Source organism: Rhodotorula toruloides (genome assembly GCF_000320785.1).
Source record: "Rhodotorula toruloides NP11 unplaced genomic scaffold Scaffold31, whole genome shotgun sequence".
Taxonomy (NCBI): Eukaryota; Fungi; Basidiomycota; class Microbotryomycetes; order Sporidiobolales; family Sporidiobolaceae; genus Rhodotorula; species Rhodotorula toruloides.
In genome coordinates, this window is record NW_015622991.1 from 56,490 (window position 1) to 72,695 (window position 16,206).

At 61.6% G+C, this 16,206-nt stretch overlaps 7 protein-coding genes across 7 annotated transcripts; 5 read left to right on the plus strand and 2 right to left on the minus strand.

The window, feature by feature from the left end:
• Positions 1-338: 338 nt before the first annotated feature.
• RHTO_05256 (uncharacterized protein) lies at positions 339-1,098 on the plus strand (the record flags this gene model as incomplete). The annotated part of the gene is made up of 3 exons (XM_016418918.1): positions 339-374; positions 434-563; positions 623-1,098. The coding sequence occupies 3 exons, from the start codon at positions 339-341 to the stop codon at positions 1,096-1,098; spliced, it is 642 nt and encodes a 213-aa protein (XP_016270212.1).
• Positions 1,099-1,648: 550 nt separating this feature from the next.
• RHTO_05257 (uncharacterized protein) lies at positions 1,649-2,576 on the plus strand (the record flags this gene model as incomplete). The annotated part of the gene is made up of 2 exons (XM_016418919.1): positions 1,649-2,068; positions 2,124-2,576. The coding sequence occupies 2 exons, from the start codon at positions 1,649-1,651 to the stop codon at positions 2,574-2,576; spliced, it is 873 nt and encodes a 290-aa protein (XP_016270213.1).
• A 249-nt stretch (positions 2,577-2,825) lies between these two features.
• On the plus strand, positions 2,826-3,746 carry RHTO_05258 (uncharacterized protein; the record flags this gene model as incomplete). The annotated part of the gene is made up of 3 exons (XM_016418920.1): positions 2,826-3,272; positions 3,335-3,487; positions 3,558-3,746. 3 exons carry the CDS (start codon positions 2,826-2,828, stop codon positions 3,744-3,746), a joined length of 789 nt encoding a protein of 262 aa, XP_016270214.1.
• Positions 3,747-3,930: 184 nt separating this feature from the next.
• Positions 3,931-7,027, minus strand: RHTO_05259 (molybdenum cofactor sulfurase; the record flags this gene model as incomplete). The annotated part of the gene is made up of 6 exons (XM_016418921.1): positions 3,931-4,119; positions 4,211-5,010; positions 5,069-6,014; positions 6,112-6,445; positions 6,500-6,833; positions 6,913-7,027. 6 exons carry the CDS (start codon positions 7,025-7,027, stop codon positions 3,931-3,933), a joined length of 2,718 nt encoding a protein of 905 aa, XP_016270215.1.
• A 289-nt stretch (positions 7,028-7,316) lies between these two features.
• RHTO_05260 (xanthine dehydrogenase/oxidase) lies at positions 7,317-12,500 on the plus strand (the record flags this gene model as incomplete). Its single annotated transcript, XM_016418922.1, has 12 exons — positions 7,317-7,554; positions 7,629-8,186; positions 8,244-9,318; positions 9,374-9,417; positions 9,472-9,680; positions 9,732-10,514; positions 10,592-10,799; positions 10,860-10,966; positions 11,034-11,761; positions 11,820-11,967; positions 12,031-12,213; positions 12,279-12,500. 12 exons carry the CDS (start codon positions 7,317-7,319, stop codon positions 12,498-12,500), a joined length of 4,503 nt encoding a protein of 1,500 aa, XP_016270216.1.
• Positions 12,501-12,753: 253 nt separating this feature from the next.
• On the minus strand, positions 12,754-13,436 carry RHTO_05261 (V-type H+-transporting ATPase subunit F; the record flags this gene model as incomplete). Its single annotated transcript, XM_016418923.1, has 5 exons — positions 12,754-12,806; positions 12,870-12,957; positions 13,021-13,103; positions 13,173-13,254; positions 13,380-13,436. The coding sequence occupies 5 exons, from the start codon at positions 13,434-13,436 to the stop codon at positions 12,754-12,756; spliced, it is 363 nt and encodes a 120-aa protein (XP_016270217.1).
• Positions 13,437-13,492: 56 nt separating this feature from the next.
• RHTO_05262 (zinc finger, MYND-type domain containing protein) lies at positions 13,493-15,992 on the plus strand (the record flags this gene model as incomplete). The annotated part of the gene is made up of 9 exons (XM_016418924.1): positions 13,493-13,758; positions 13,818-13,883; positions 13,942-14,104; positions 14,161-14,172; positions 14,252-14,403; positions 14,570-14,663; positions 14,736-14,829; positions 14,894-15,098; positions 15,212-15,992. 9 exons carry the CDS (start codon positions 13,493-13,495, stop codon positions 15,990-15,992), a joined length of 1,833 nt encoding a protein of 610 aa, XP_016270218.1.
• Between the last annotated feature and the right edge of the window lie 214 nt (positions 15,993-16,206).

Genomic DNA, 16,206 nt, shown 5'->3' on the forward strand with positions numbered 1-16,206 from the left:
GCCTCGAGGAATGCGGAGCACATTAAGCTTCTGCCGCCTCGTGGGGATCGCCTGAGCGTGGCCGCGACCGACTCGGCATTCGTTTCGTCATCCAGCGTCGTTCGCAGCGCACAAAGTCGCTGTCCTCGTCGACCACCTCCTCCTCCTCCTCGACTCGTTCGTCTCGCGCCGATTTTTTCCCGCTAGGCAGTGCTAGACGTGTCTCACAGCCTGCAATCACGACCCACTCATTCAAGCGCGCCCGCACACTGCGACGTTGGCTTCATCGACCGCTCGCTCCCCTTCCCTTCGAAGGGCTCGTCTCCCATCTCTGCCGCCCGCCAGAGACCCCGCCTGACATGCTGCCGTTCCGACAAGCCGCCCTCTTCACACTCGTGCGTCCTCGCTGCCCTCGCCCGTCGACCTCGAGGCTCACACCCCCACTTCGTCGCAGACCGCCTCGACTCCCTCTCCCGTCACGGCTGAACAAGGCCTGACTGGGCGACATACGCTCAATGTGCACGACCTGGATGGAGAAGGCCGGACATGGCGTGTAGACGTGAGCGTCGCGAAGGTGTCGATTTGTGAGCAACAGACCTCGCCCATGCAGTCTCGCTGGCAGGCTGACGCATTGCCCTCATAGACAAGAGCAAGAACCTGACACTGCATCTCGCTGGACGGATCTTGACGTCGACGGTGGAAGTCTTCGAGAGCAACGACATCCATCTCCGCATCGGCGACTCTTCCTCAGAATCCTCTTCCTCGCCTCTCGGCACTCTCCAGCTCGACCCGTCTCTACACAACGTCTCGATCCAGTATGCGACGCCGGCCAATGTCGGCAAAGTCGTCCTCGCCCCTCTCCTCACCGAAGACTCGCTCGGAGCCCGCTCGTTCGGCTTCTCTCAGCTCTCGCTGCAGGCGGGCTCGAATGACGAGCCGTTCGTCGTCGTCGACGCGGAGGGGCGGATTAGACAGCCCGGCGAGGCTGGCACGGTCGTTTCGCCGCTGTCGCCTCCGGCTGAAATGGCGCGGCAGCTCGTCTATAGCTTTGACGGCGGTCAATGGCGCGTCGAGGGTCTCGAGCGGAGGGAGAAGGACTATCCGAACTTGGCGTCCTAGACTGGACCTTGGGAGCGAGGAGAAGAGCTGGATTCGAGGTCAGCCTTTCCATCTCATGCAAGGTCGCGAAAACTGATGCTTTGCAATCATCAGCTGTCGTTGTTCCATCGCCTTTCTGCTAGCCATGTTCTTCGCCTTGACATGCTCCACTTCTCCCCCGTTTCCTTCTTCGTTTCTGCTTCGACGCTCGCCGCTCACGTCTCTCGCCTCACGCATGCTTCGCTCGAGCCGTCCAAGAGTACCAACTCGAGCCGGCTGACGCGCGCCAGCACCAGCTCGCGTGGAGCGGCTGCGGAAGGGGATCTTTCGAGCGCGTATCGGGCGGTTCAAAGACGCGAAGCTCGACCAGTTTCCGCCGAGATGGATGGCGCACACTCGCAGCAAGCCGGTGATTACGTATATGCAGGGTTGACGATGGACTCGAAATGCGGGAGAGCTCCCGGGCGGTCGACGCGACTTGCGGTTTCACCCAGTCGAGCCTGCTCTCGTCCCGCTTGTCCTTCCCTCTTTCCTCTTCAACTCGCTACTCCTCCCAGCGCAACCAGTTGCAATGGGCGCCACCGAAGGCTCCGCTCGCGTCACTGCAGGCTACGGGGTCGCTGTTCGCTTGCTTTGCCTTGTCAAAGCTGGCCTCGCGTTCCAAATTGTCGAGGACGCCCTCGCCTTCCTTGATGAGCACTCCGCTCGCACGCCACCAACCTCTTCTGCACCTCTCAATCCGCCAGTCTTGCGCGTACCCCCGGAGACTTGGGCAAACGTGCGCGCACACCTCATTGCGCTCGGCGTCGAAGAGGCGGAACAGGAACTCTTGCGCGTCTTCATTGACCATCTGAAGAAGCATGGGGAATGTTTTGACCCGTCGGAAGTACCCTCAAGCTTTACTGAGGGAGAGCTGTGGTCGTCGGCAAACGAGGCCGGCGCGGAGCTACCCGACGACGTCGGCGAGTGGTTTCCTTCCGGTTGGGAGACAGTACGTAGCCAGGTGACTCCTGTCACCACTGCCTGTTGATGTTCTTCAAGCACAGGGCGTCTTCCGTCTGGGAACTTACTTCGGCCTCGAGGTCGACCTCTCGCCCATTCGGCCGCAAACACTCGTCGAAGGGTACGACACCGACTACACCCTGGATTCGGCAGTCCTACTTCAGCTGCCATCCGAGGACAACGGGATCGAGATTGAGACGCACACGGGCATTGACCTTGTGAGCGGCTTCGGCTGCTTTGGGTTGCCAAAAAGCTTGCCTGTCGATGCCGATAAGTCCTTCAAGCCCCTGATCATGCAGTTCGATCTGGACCCAGTTGAGATCCGTCTCAGGCAGGCCAAACTCTCGACAGTCGCGTCGGTGAAAGAGGAGGCGGAAGAGCGCCTCTTCAAGCCGGACGACGACCACTACGCGACCTCCGGCCACTTCCCCTCCATTCCGCGGGACAAAGTGGAACCAAAATGGCTCATTGTCTGCGTAACTAGTCTTCAGGCATGAGCAAGCACGTCGATGCCGTCCTCCTCCTCCTCTTGACCTTCTCAACCTGGCGCCGCTGCGCCCTCTTGTTCTTTTTGACTTACCCCCAAAGCTGCTCATAGCGAGCACCCGCTCTTGTAACGCGTGGCATTCCGTCCCGGACTTGCATCGGAACAGAGAGCAGGTGACCGTTCCTTCATTTGGCGAAGCTCTCCCGCTCCCCACTTCCCTCCCTTCTGCTTTTCTACTTTCTTGCGACCGTCGCACGACATGCCCAACGCACTCGCCGAGATTGGAGCGGTGTTCGGCATCGCGGTCCGCCTCCCCTCGCTCGTCGTCGCAGGCATGGCTTTCGACCTCCTCGAGGGAACGCTTCCTTTCCTCGACGCTTGCATCGCTCTCGCTCCGCTCGCTTCGCTACCAGAACCGTCGCTAGAGTACAACCCGGTCCTTCGCCTACCGCCAGAAATATGGGCAATCATCCGGACGCACGCAATCCGCTCGGCTCTCACCGACTCCGAAACGGTGTTCGCTGAGGCCTACGTCGGAGAGGGCCGATGGTGCACCTGCATCAAGTATAGCGGGGTCGAAATGCCGAGACGGATAGACGATATCGCCAAGTTCATGGAGGAAGTTGGCTGCGACTGCGGCGAGCAGGACACGGTTCGCAAGGATGCGGTGCACTCGCTGATGGACGGCTTGTCGAGAGACAATACTGTGCGCTTTGACTTTCCCCCAGGCTCAGCTCAGAGGCTATAAGCCGACGCCACTCTCCCCAGGCCCGCAAACTTGTCAGCTACTTCTCCCTCGACTGCGAACGCGACATAGTCTTCAACCCAGATCGTTTGGCAGAATCGAACCAGCGCGATCTCGAGACGGCAGTACTGTTGACGGTACCGCTCAAGAAAGCCTCGACGTACAGCATGGCGGCCGTGCGGGGTCATGAAGACGAAGGCTTCGACACCGCAGTTCTCGCTCTCCCCACGACTCCCCCTCCCGCAGCCTACAAACGCTTTCAGCGCATCATTGCGGATTTTCATCTCCAGCCAGTGGACGTCAGGCATCGCCAAATACATTGGGAGGAACCTCAAGTCGGGCAAGCGGAGCAAGACGGCGACCCGCCAGACGGTCTCGCACTCGAGCGGCGGCTTTGGGACCGTCGGAAGCATCTTGAGCGCTTTCGGGACGTGACGCTAGAGGAGCTGCCGCCGCGGTGGATGTTGTACGCGATGGTAGAAGGATCCCCTTGAGGTGTCGCGGTTTATCTGTCTTTCTGAGGTATCAAGCGATATGAGCATGTTGTGTGCAACCGTAACATGACAGTGGGACGACGAACTAGTCTGCGAGACAACAACAGTGAGAGGACCGCGAAAGTCTACAACACCTCTCTTCCTTCAACCGCAAGGACAACCTCATCTCCGACGCTGATGGTACACGCCATCTCTCCCCTGCTCAGCTCCTCACGCCACATGCAGTGGACGCCAAACTCGACGCGTCCGGATGAGGCGGATTTGCGGTAGCGGGAGAGCGTCTGTAATGGTTCGGCGGTGCGCTGACCCGTTGTCTGCATGAGCGTGAGAGCGTCAGTACGTCAAAGCCAGCTTTCAAACGCGAAGTGCACCGCTTCAACGCGTTGCGGGAGAAGTCGAACGCACCTGGTCGACCGCGACCATCAAGCACCTCCTGCACCGTCCGAGCGTCGCAAAGACCTCGCCACCAACCCTCAGCTCGTCGACCTCGTCCTCCCAGAACGGCGGCAACTCGGCATCGTCGCCCTCGACAACGACGTTCGGCCTGAACGCCGCAGCCTTGACCTCCTTCTCCTGCTTCGTCCCACTGTCTCGCTCGATCCACTCGTTCACAGCCCTCAGGCTCTCGCTCGTAACGAGGAGGAAGGGCGATTCGTTCGAAAGGCGGATGGGAAGAGGCGGGCCGGAAGAGTCGAAGTGGGCGTGGCGGGACGAGCCTGGTGGGAGACGGCGGAGCTCGACGGGACCTGGGCCCGTCGTGGACGACGACGATGTCGATGGGGCGTTGAGGAAGCGGGTGAACCAGGCGTCGGCGACGGAAGAAACGCGGACGGAAGAGACGGCTGAACCGCACAAAGTCGTCGGTCGAGGGTTGTCGTGGGGTCGTAGCCGGCTGTCTGCGTCGAGTGAATGGCCGTCCTCGCTCAGCGGAGGCGTGTCGAGGCCACAGTAGACCGCGTCGTCGTCGAGCTCTGGCAGCGGCAGGACAAGCGGCTCCATTCCCGGCGCTTCAACGACGAGCATGCCCTTCTCGCGGTCGACGGCGGGGCGGATGAGCGCCATGCGCGAATACCGCTTCTGCGAGAGAGCGCGGCCGGTCGAGGTAGAAACGAGCATCAGCTCGCGGTCGTAGAGAAGGCCGGAGGGCGTCAAGGGCCAGGGAGTCGCGGGCGGGAGCGATTGAGCGGCGCAGGATTTGATTGGATCTGCACAACACGTTGAGGTGAGCGATGCGCTGGAGACTTCAGGGGGAGGAGGACGCACAGATCATGACTTCCTTCAGCATAGCCCGTCGCACCCTCTTGCCATTCGTCTTCTCCTCGAACGCCAACATCTTTTCCAGCGCGACGACCTGTTCGTTGACGACGAAGAATTTCCTGACGAACTCGACAAACTTGAGTACGTCGTCGAGCGTCGAAGCGAGCCCAAGCGAGACCCTCGCGATCCCGAGTGGTTTGTACGGCTCGAACGGCGCAAACTCCTCCTCATCCCAGCACTTCCTACCCTTCGCCTCGAGCGCAGCGAGGTCCGCGTCGGAGAGGTCCCAGACACGCGTCCAGACGCCGGTGTTGCAGAGGCCGCCGGAACGGAGCGCGATGGAGTTGAGAAGCGCAAGGCGAGAGAGGTGGACGTGGCCGACGACGTGAGTGCGGTAGTCGGTGATGTCGGCGTTGGGATCGGCCGATGCGGATGAGGGAGGGAGGAGGAGCGAAAAGCCGACAATAGGTCCTGGCGCCTCGAGGTGGACAGCCTCCGTCTCCTCCATTCCACCCTTCGCAGCCTCTTCCTGGAACGCCCGATGCTCAAACAACACCTTCTCTCCACCCTCATGCCTCAACCCCTCCAACTCGCTCACCAACACCCCCCTCAACCACGCGACATGCTTCCCCACCGCTTCTAGTCCTCGGCCGTTCGTGATTGACGCCAGCCAGTCGAGCGCGTGCGAGAGAGCGATGATCTCGAGGAAGGGCGGGGTGCCGGCTTCGAGAATTTCGTGGATTGAAGAGGATGAAGAGAGAGCAGGTTGCGGCGAGAGAGTGGGCGGGAAGGTGGGAAGGGACGGCGATGGCGACGTGTAGCGCGATGAGTGCGAGAAGGGCGAGGAGAGTGAGAGGGAGGAGACGGTGCCGCCGCCAAAGTATGGCGAGTTGGTGAGGAGATGCGCAGAGCAGCGGCGCACGATGAGCAGACCGAGCGACGTCGGAAAACCCTGCAAAAAGCGTAGGTCAGCTTGAGGCCCTGGATTGACGGACTTGGCTGCCTTGACAAGGTGACAAGGTGGTGAGTGGGTGAAGTCGCCAACTCACGAAGATCTTGTACACGCTCGCAACGATAAAGTCCGGCTCCTCGCCCTCTTCACACGCTCCCAGATTGAGTACACTAGTCGAGGAGTAAGCCGCAGCGTCGACAAGGACCTTGGCCTCGGGATTCTCACGCTTGATCTGCGCGCAGAAGCCGAGTCCTAGTCGTGCGCCGGTCGCGTTGCACTGCGCGGGGTAGGTGTAGAGTATTGGAGTGCCGTTTGGCGGGTCGAAAGATAGGGAGCGGGACGAGCGGGCGGAATGGAGGAGGGAAGACGGCGTGCGGTGAGAGCGAACGGGGGATGAGCGGGCAAGGGAGATGCCGCGGAGGCCGACGAGGCTGCAAAGAAGGAGTCAGCGTCTCATGTTCAGGGTCGCAAATGCGCGAACGCACCTCGTGTGGCTCTCGACAAGATACTCGAGACCGTTCCTCCCTCGCAAGTCTCCCTCACTCCGCCAATCCCACGCCTCGCTAACCATCTTGATCCCCTGCGTCGCTCCGCCATGCGTGAACACGACGTCCCACTCGCCGACTCGCTCAGGCGACACGCCGAAGAGGTCTGTCAGGACTCGAGTCCGGGTGCGGTCGATGGCGAGTGAGGTAGCGACACCCGAAGTCGACGCCGAGTGTGGATTGCTAAAGAGATTGGACTGCAAGGAGCTGGTGAAGCTGTCGAGCGGGGTCTTTGGGATGGGAGGCGAGGCGGCATAGTCGAGATAGACGGTGTCTGCGAGGAGGAGGACAGCGCGGTCAGCTCGCGCGCTACGGACGCCGGTCTAAGGCCAGTCCCACAGTCTAGTGCTCACCCTTCAATGCCGCATACTCGCTGCCCCGCATACGCTCGAATGCTGCCGCATCTCCCCATCCGTAGTCGCGCGAGTCGATGGAGGCGGCAAGCCAGCGTTCCCTCTTGCGCTGCATGGTCGCGGGTCAGGTGCAACGTTGTCAGGAGAGTGTGTAGACGGTGCCAGAGTGGCTCAGCGGGTCCATCGGGCTTGTCACAGCGGGAGGAGGTCGGCGGAGGACTCTTCGGACGGACCTCGACGGGAGTCCCCTCTGCTCGACTCCGCGCTCGCTCGTGTGACTGCTGTTGACCCGGATACTGCTGCTGCACTCGTGCTGACCACGATCCAGCTCGACCGGAGCGTCCCGCCGCTGTCGACGCGCGACTCTCGCCTCCTTATCGCTCGCCCCACTCGGACAGGCAACAATGCCCGCCGTGCCGTCGCCAACGCAGGCGTTCGACGACGAGGCATCGTCCAAACTCACATTCTACGTCAATGGGTCACGCGTGCAACTCGACGCGGCTCAGCTCGACCCGGACCTCTCCCTCCTCGCCTTCCTGCGCTCGCAACCCGGGTTGACCGGCACGAAGCAAGGGTGCAACGAGGGTGGCTGCGGCGCATGTACGGTCGTGATCCAGTCTGTCCACCCGAGAACGAATGAACGTGCGTCTTGCCGTGTTCTCACCCGTCGACCAACCGCTCTTCCCGCTCACCCTCTCTGTCTCGCGCGCTTGCAGTCCAGCACCTCGCTATAAACGCCTGTCTCGCCCCGCTTCTTATCCTCGAGGGCAAGCATGTCATCACCGTCGAAGGAATCGGCAACACCGACAACCCTCACCCTCTCCAAGAGCGCATGTGGAAGCTCAACGGCTCGCAATGCGGCTTCTGCACGCCCGGAATCGTCATGAGCGTCTATGCGATGTTGAGGAATGCCGCATACAAGGGCAAGTTGTCAGTCGAGGATGTCGAGCTTGAGGGAGCGCTCGACGGAAACTTGTGCCGATGCACCGGCTACGCACCCATCTTCCAGGCCGTCAAGTCGTTCTGCGGGGATTACCTCCGCCCGAAGACGACAAATGGCTACTCGAACGCCTCGGATGGGACTTCGTCTCCGCCCTCTCTCACCTCCTCGTCCAACTCGTCCGACTCGTCTTCTCCGCCCGCGACGCCGAAGGACGAAGACTTTGTGGTCCCGTTCAACCACGGCGCTGCTGGACTCGAGGAGGGCTTCGAGACGCAGGACACGCGGTGCTGCGGAAAGCCAGATGCGTGCGCTAAGAACGTCAGCACCGATGGTGAGTCCTCCTCCTTGCGAGAGCCGTCGAACCTTGAGCTGACTCCGCCTCGAGCAGTCTCGCTGCCCGCTCCCTCGGCTCTCGAGAACCCCACGGCGCCACCCATCGACCCAGTCGCCGGCGGACTCGGTCGTACAGCGCCCGTGGAGCCTTCTCGCCAGGCGCCCGACGCCTCAGCTCTCGTCCACGGTCCTGTCGACTCCTCCAAGCCGAAAGGCTGCGGACGCGCTGACTGCTGCCAGCTCGGCGGCGACAAGAAGAAGGTCGAGACGACCGCTCCGAGCGCCGCCTTCCCTCAGTTCGAGTTCAAGCCCTACCGTCCCTCGACCGAACTCATCTTCCCTCCCGGCCTGCGCAAACACCCTCTAAAGCCGCTTAAGTTTGGCTCGTCGACGCCGTACAGCAAGACGTGGTATCGCCCCGTCTCCCTCGACCAGCTCGTCGAGCTCAAGCGCGCGATCCCCGATGCGAAACTTGTTGGTGGGGCATCCGAGGTGGCCATCGAAGTTGGCATCAAGGGATCCGCGTACCCAGCTTGCATCTACGTCTCCGACATCCCCGAACTTGCCGGCGTGTCCCTTCCCGACTTCGACTCGCGCGCTCCCTCGCTCGAGTTCGGCGCCAACCTCTCCCTGTCGGACCTCGAGCGCGTCGTGCGCGACTTGATTGCCCAAGCGGCCGCTGCGCAGACCGGTGCGCTTAAAGCGGTGCGCGACCAGCTTCGCTACTTCGCCGGCCGCCAGATCCGCAACGCCGCCAGCACGGGAGGCAACATCGCTACCGCCTCACCCATCAGCGACTTGAACCCTGTCTGGGCCGCAACGGGCGCCAAGATCGTCTGCGTCGCGCCGGCAAGTCGGCCGAACGACGGCGAGTTCGAACTCCCGATGGACGACTTCTTCACCGGTTACAGGCAGACCAAGTTGCCTCAGGACGGCATCATACTCCGCGTCGTCTTGCCTATCCCGCCAAAGAATCTTGAGCGGGATGGAAAGTTCGAGGTTGTGAGGGCTTACAAGCAGGCGAAGAGGAAGGACGACGACATTGCGATCGTCACGGCGTGCTTGAGCGCCCGGGTCGACGTGCGCGAGAAGAAGATTGAGGACGTCAAGATTGCATTCGGCGGCATGGCGTGCGTTGCGTCGAAGCTCCCGACGGATCTCTCAAGCTGACCTTGACCTTCGCAGCGCCTACACGATTCTTGCGAAGAAGACGCAGGACTTCCTCGCCGGTGCGTTGCCTTCCAACGTCCTTCTCGGGCTCTTCTGACGCTTGAGACATGCAGGCAAACCCATCAATGCCGAGACGCTCGACGCCGCCGTCGACATTCTCGCCTCCGAGTTCGACCTTCCCTACACCGTTCCGGGCGGCATGCCCTCGTACCGCCGCACCCTCACGCTCTCCTTCCTTTTCAAATTCTTCGTCGAAGTCGCCAAGCGTGCCGACGTCGTGCTTGATGGCGTTCGCGAGGAGGACGTGGAGGAAGTCACCGATGTGAGACGCCTCTTTCCTTCACCCCTCACCTCGGCTGACCTTCTTCTGCAGTCCATCCACCGCTCAGTCTCGTCGTCGACTCGCGACAACTCGGACCCGTACGCCCAGACCGTCGTCGGCCACCAAGTCCCGCATCTCTCCGGCTTGAAGCATGTCACGGGCGAGGCCGTCTACGTCGACGACATCCCTCCCTACGCCAACGAAGGGCAGCTCGCGCTTGTCCTCTCGACTCGCGCACACGCCAAGTTGCTCTCGGTCGACCCGTCCGAAGCGCTCGAGATGGACGGCGTTCTTAGCTTCGTCGACTGGCGCGACATGCCGTCGAAGAAGGCCAACTGCTGGGGTACTGCAGCGCAAGACGAGTACTTCTTCGCTGAGGACGAGGTGACCTGCCACGGCCAGATCATCGGAGCCATCGTTGCAAAGACGAAGCTCGAGGCTCAGCGGGCGGCGAGGAAGGTCAAGGTCGAATACGAAGACCTCCCGATCATCTTAACGATCGAGGAAGCCGTCGCAGCGAAGTCGTTCTTCCAGTCGTACGACAGGCGGATGTCGCGCGGCAAGCCCACCTCGACCGCTCTCGCCGAGTCTGAATGCACCCTCTCGGGCACGCTCCGCATGGGAGGTCAGGAGCACTTCTACCTCGAGACGATGGCGTCTCTTGCGATCCCCAAGCTCGAGTCGGGCGAGATGGAGGTCATCGCGTCTACTCAGGACCCGACCGGTACCCAGCGATGGGTCGCGCAGGCGACGGGAGTGCCGCGTAACCGCATTGTGGCCAAGAGCAAGCGGATGGGAGGAGGATTCGGAGGAAAGGAGAGCCGTACGGCCATGGTGAGCGAGCCCTTCCCGCTCGGAAGGCCTCTCTATCGCCTCCGCCCCGCTGACCTGACTTATTCGCTCTCTTGCAGCTCTCGGCAATCTGCGCCGTCGCAGCAAAAAAGCTCCGTCGACCAGTCCGCTGCATGCTCGAGCGACACGAGGACATCAAGATCTCGGGCCAGCGGCATCCGTTCCTCGTCGAGTGGAAAGTCGGCTTCACCAAGGAGGGCAAGCTCACCGCGCTCGACGCCGACCTGTACGCCAACGGCGGCTACTCGCTCGATATCTCGGGAGGAGGTGAGTTGCGCATTCGGTCTTTGAGGCGAAAGATCCGGCTGACCCAGCATTCCCTCGCAGTCGCGGACCGCGCCATCGCCCACGCCGACAACGCTTACTACATCCCGAACGTGGACGTCAGGGCGAAGATCTGCAAGACGCACACCGTCTCGAACACGGCCTACCGCGTGAGGACCGCCTCGCACCTCATCCTTACCGAACAGCCCGCTGACCTGCTCCGTCTTCATCTCGCAGGGCTTCGGCGGACCGCAAGGCATGCTCATCGCCGAGACGTACATCGAGGCTATTGCCGCTCATCTCGGTCTCGACGTCGACACCGTCCGCGAGATCAACCTTTACAAGGAAGGTCAGGAGACGCAGTACCACCAGGCCGTTGTCGACTGGCACGTCCCTCGGTTGCTGCAGGACTGCAAGCGCGACAGCGACTACGAGGCGCGGAAGAAGGAGGTCGAGCGCTTCAACCAGGAGCACCGCTTCCGCAAGCGCGGTCTCGCTCTGGTGCCGACCAAGTTCGGCCTCGCATTCGGCGTCAAGGCGATGAACCAGGGTTCTGCTCTCGTCTCGATTTACGTGGACGGCTCGGTCCTCGTGGCGCATGGCGGGACGGAGATGGGTCAAGGGCTCTACACGAAGTGCGTCCAGATCGCCGCCGAGGAGCTCAAGATCCCCCTCGAAGCCGTCTTCACATCCGAGACCGCAACGAACACCGTCGTCAACACCGTTCCGACCGCCGCTTCGGCCGGCTCCGACCTGAACGGCTACGCGGTGCTCAAGGCGTGCCAGGAGCTGAACGAGCGGCTCAAGCCGTACCGCGAGAAGCTGGGTCCGGAGGCGCCGATGTCGGCGCTCGCTGCCGCCGCTTGGGGCGACCGGATCAGTCTGAGCGCAACCGGCCACCATGCGACTCCGAACCTCAACTATGTCTGGAACGTCCAGGAGAAGACGGGCGATCTGTTCCACTAGTGCGCCCTTTCGTCGCTCTTTGATCGATTTCAGTGACTGACTCGCCGTTACCTGCAGCTTCACGCAGGGCGTCGCTGCAGCCGAAGTCGAGCTGGACCTCCTGACGGGCGACTCTACCGTCCGCCGCGTCGACATCAAGATGGACGTTGGTCGATCGATCAACCCCGCCATCGACTACGGACAGATCGAAGGCGCCTTCACGCAGGTGCGTTGCGGCTGAAAGATGCTGACCCGCACCTTGGCTGATTCCTCCCTTACCGTCTCGCAGGGCATGGGCTGGTCGACCATGGAGGAGAGCTTGTGGGTCCGCAACGGCGCCATCTTCACGACTGGTCCCGGCGCATACAAGATCCCCGGCTTCGCCGACACTCCGCAAGTCTTCAACGTCTCACTCTTGCGCGACGCCGAGTGGCCGAACTTAGGCAGCGTGCACAGCTCGAAGGGTATCGGAGTGCGTACACCCTGCTCCTACTACACTTCCAGCTCTGCTAATCCGTTCCTTTGCGACGCTTGCAGGAACCGCCCTTCTTCCTCGGCTGCTCCGTCGCCCTCGCGCTCCGAGACGCGCTCAAGTCCGCCCGCTCCGACGCCGGCATTCCCCCTACCGACGTGCAAGAGTTCCGCTACCCTCTCACAAGCGAGCGGTTGCGCATGGCGGTCGGCGACAAGTTGGCGAAGAAGGCGGAGGTCAAGCCGAAGGAGGGTGAGGAGGGCAAGGGCTTCTTTGTTTGCATCTGAGGGGACGTCGCGCGTTCTTGGTTACTAGCTCTCCAATCTCTGTCGCATGCGTTTCGTACACGCAATCTAGCTGTTGTTTTCTTGCGCAGTCTTGCATGCCGACTAGAGGAAACGGCTACTGGGCTATGCATGGGAGCACGCGGTTGTCTCAAAGGCTCAAAACAAATGAAAGCGAGCGCAATGAGTGGTTACAGGCACAGCTGGAACGGCCAAGGAGTACAGGAGAAAGGGTATCATCGTCTACGTTGCGGTGTCACTCTCCGAGGTGCTTCTTGACCGCCTTGAGGACGCTGTCCTTCGACGGATCTGCAGGAAGGCGATGTCAGACGTCTCGCATCCAGTCGAAGCGGAGAGCACCGAGCAGCGCACCGTAAGGGTGATCCTTGGCTGGGATCTCTAGCAGCGCAGGGAAGGCCTGCTGATACTTCTCAATCGTTGGTCGAATCATCTCGGCAACCTGTAAGACGCGAAGGTCAGGCAAAGCGGATCTTGGTGTAGAAGGAGCGGGTCTCAGGCGGACATGCTGGTTGATGAGGAGGATGGCGATATCGCTTCGCTCGGTGAACTCGGCAAAGGCAGACTCGATGGTCGATACCGGTGTCTCTGTGCGGAGTGGAAGGCGAGAGAGTCAGCCCAATCGCGGCAGGAGAAACGGACCTCATTGGGACGCACTCGAATCGACGACCAAGAAGTTCTTCTTGCCTCGCCCGTCGATGTGTCCCGTTCCCGCCAGCAGCAATCCCGTGATCGTGTCCTGCCCGTGTCCACCGCGCAAAGTGACCGTGAGAGTGAGATGACGGTGCAGTGATGAGGTTCGAGAGGGAGCGAGCGAGCGATGTCAGCACAACGGGGCGACGCGGAAGTTGTACGGCAGCGCACTTCGTCTCCAATGGTGGCGATCAGACTCCGGTCGCGGTACTGCGTTGCGTTGGACATGCTGGTGGACGGCGAGGAGCACCACTCGACTCTCTCGCCTCGACTTGTTGCTCGCTATGGCTGTAACTGCTGGCAACGGCACTGTTGCGACTGCTGCGAACGGTGTCAGGACCGTCAAGCTCGCCTGGTCGCACAGCAACGAGCTCGACGCCGAGTCGCCCCTCGTCGCCCTCGGGAGGACTGGAGACGAGTTCGTGCTCGTTGTTGCCGATCAGAAGTCGCGGGACGAGCGGGAGTGTGACCCTTTCATCAGGGCGCTCAGCGTCATGGTCAACGAGGACCCATTCCCGGGCTGGAGCATGGACAACCGCCAGATGATTTGGTACGTCCCCCTCGTCCCCTCTTTATTCGCCAGCCACCCGAGTCTTTCGTCGTGTGCAGGGTCAAGACGTACTCGGAGAACGATGGCCTGCTGCCGCAGCTGGAGAAGGAGGGCTGGTTGCGACCGTGGGTCCCGTTTCTCTCCTCCTTCCTTTGCTAAAAGCTGATCCCTTGTCTCGTGTAGCGTCGGATCAACTATCAAGCAGGGTTTCGTAACGCTACCACTCGCCGAGGTCATGTTGAGCGACACTGAGATGGTCCAGCGCTGCGCCCTGTGCGAGGCATGGGAGTCGACCGAGACTAAGGAGCGGTTCAAGCGGTGCTCGACCTGCAAGAGGCGCTACTATGTACGTTCATCTTGTTTGTCGCCTTGGAAGCGCGCACTGATGCGTTTTGCTTGCAGTGCTCGACCGAAGTCAGTTCGGCACCTCCCCTCGCAGCAGGCCTCCTTCGCTCCTTCTCGTCTTGCTGACCCGCTCACGTCTCGCCTGCAGCATCAACACCAACATTGGCCGAAGCACAAGAAGGACTGCAAGGACCTCGTCAAGGGCCGACTCGCCGATGTCGAGAATCGGCGACGAGAAGCAGGATACGTCCCGCCCAAGCCGGCAGATCCAGAGGGCGAGAAGATTGTCGAGATGACCGAGTGAGGCTCTCTCGCCGCACACGACAGCGTCGCAATCTCTTCCTTCTCTCGACCTCCCCCCTTTTCCCTTCAAAGACGTCCGCGGATGCTCCGCCAGCACACTCCGCTCCTGTCACGCTTTTCGCCTCTTCCCTCTCAATCGGCTCGACACCTTCGACCAATCCAGTTTCGCCACGATGGCGGACTATCTGGTCAAACTCGCCACTCCGACTCAATGCGCGACCCAAACCATCTCGTGGTCGGGAGGTGCTGGCGCGAAGGTGAGCAGCCTCGCGCACTTCTTCGGCTATGCGCTGGACCGGCAAGACAGAGCTGACGAGCTGTTTCTGCAGGCGCTGTCGATATTCGTGCAAGGACAGGGTTGGTTCGCCGAGCAGCTGTCGAACAACTTGACGGATACGCTGGGCTCGATCAATTGGACTTGCGGTCCGTCCTGGATCCCTTCCCACACTTTCTCCAGCAGGACTGACGCATTCCCTCGCACGAACAGACATCCCCGCTGGCGCCTTCATCGCCTTCGAGCTCTACTCAATGCCGGACGCGAAGAACCACTTCACGACCGGCTTCTTCCAGGTGCAGCAAGGCACGACGGGCGACTGCATCGGAAAGAACGGTGGACAGCTAGCGGCGGACAAGATGTCGACCATCTACAATTCGCTCACGAGCGCGAATCCCCAACTCTTCACCTACCCAGCGTGCGTCTCTTCTCGGCCTGGAGTGGGATGAACTTCCCTTTGCGAAGGGCGCTCCACTTTTGCAGAGCTCTGCGGTGGGAAGGCTGGTTCGCTGACATCGCTCTCGCCTGCAGCACTTCCTCCTCGGCAACTCCGACCTCCTCATCCTCGTCTCCGACTACCGCTGCCCCGTCCTCCTCCTCCTCCGCCGCGCCTTCCGCTACTGCAGCGTCCGGTAAGAGCACCAGCACCGGAGCGCTCGTCGGCGGAATCGTCGGAGGCGTTGCCGGACTCTGCGCCCTGTTCGCGCTCCTGCTCTTCTTCTTCCTCCGTAGACGCCGCGGCTCGTCATACGATGGACAAAGCACAGTCCCGCCGAGCGAGAAGACGTCGCCAGCACCGGTAGGCGGAGCGGGTGGAGTCGCGACATGGAGGAATCGCGTGCAAGACGGCCGACCTCCTTCTGCCTGGACTCGGCGCAGCAGGCTCTTCTCGATTGGCACAACGCAGAATGGCGGACCTCTCAGCGAGTATGCCCCCACGGTCCCGGCCGCCTTCCCCAGTACCGCCAGTCCACCTCACCAAGTCCCGACGCCCTCGCAAGGTCCGCGTGAAGGCGTACCCGAAGTTGGCGAGTCGAGCGATTACTCGAGCAGTCGTCGCGCACCACCAGCCATCTTCTCCGCCGTGCCAGCTCAGCGCGGTGGACTCGCGTCGCACCCTCTCTCGCAGGAGGAAGAGGCGCTCCTCCACTCGGCGCCGAGGGTCACGCCGTACCAGCAGCAGGAGACGCCAAAGTCGCCGCCTGGTCGACTGCCGACGCCCGGAGCTGCGACGGCTTTCGGTGGAGACGGCACGGCGAGTGAGGGAGGCGAACGGTGGTCGACAATCCCGTACACCAGCTACGGACGGTGAGGCGGCGGTCTCTACGTATCTTCTCCTTCAGTCTGTGTTAGTAACTATCGCTGAGGAATTGTCTGAGTTCGCTAAGCCCTGTGCGCCTCTTCCTTGCGAAAAGAGAGGAGAATGGCCCTTGTCCCTGCCTCCTTCTCGAGTTCCGCTTGCAGGCTGCATTCCTGTCACCTCCAAACGAGCTTCTGGACAGGCTCGTCGTCTTCCCCTGCGAGAT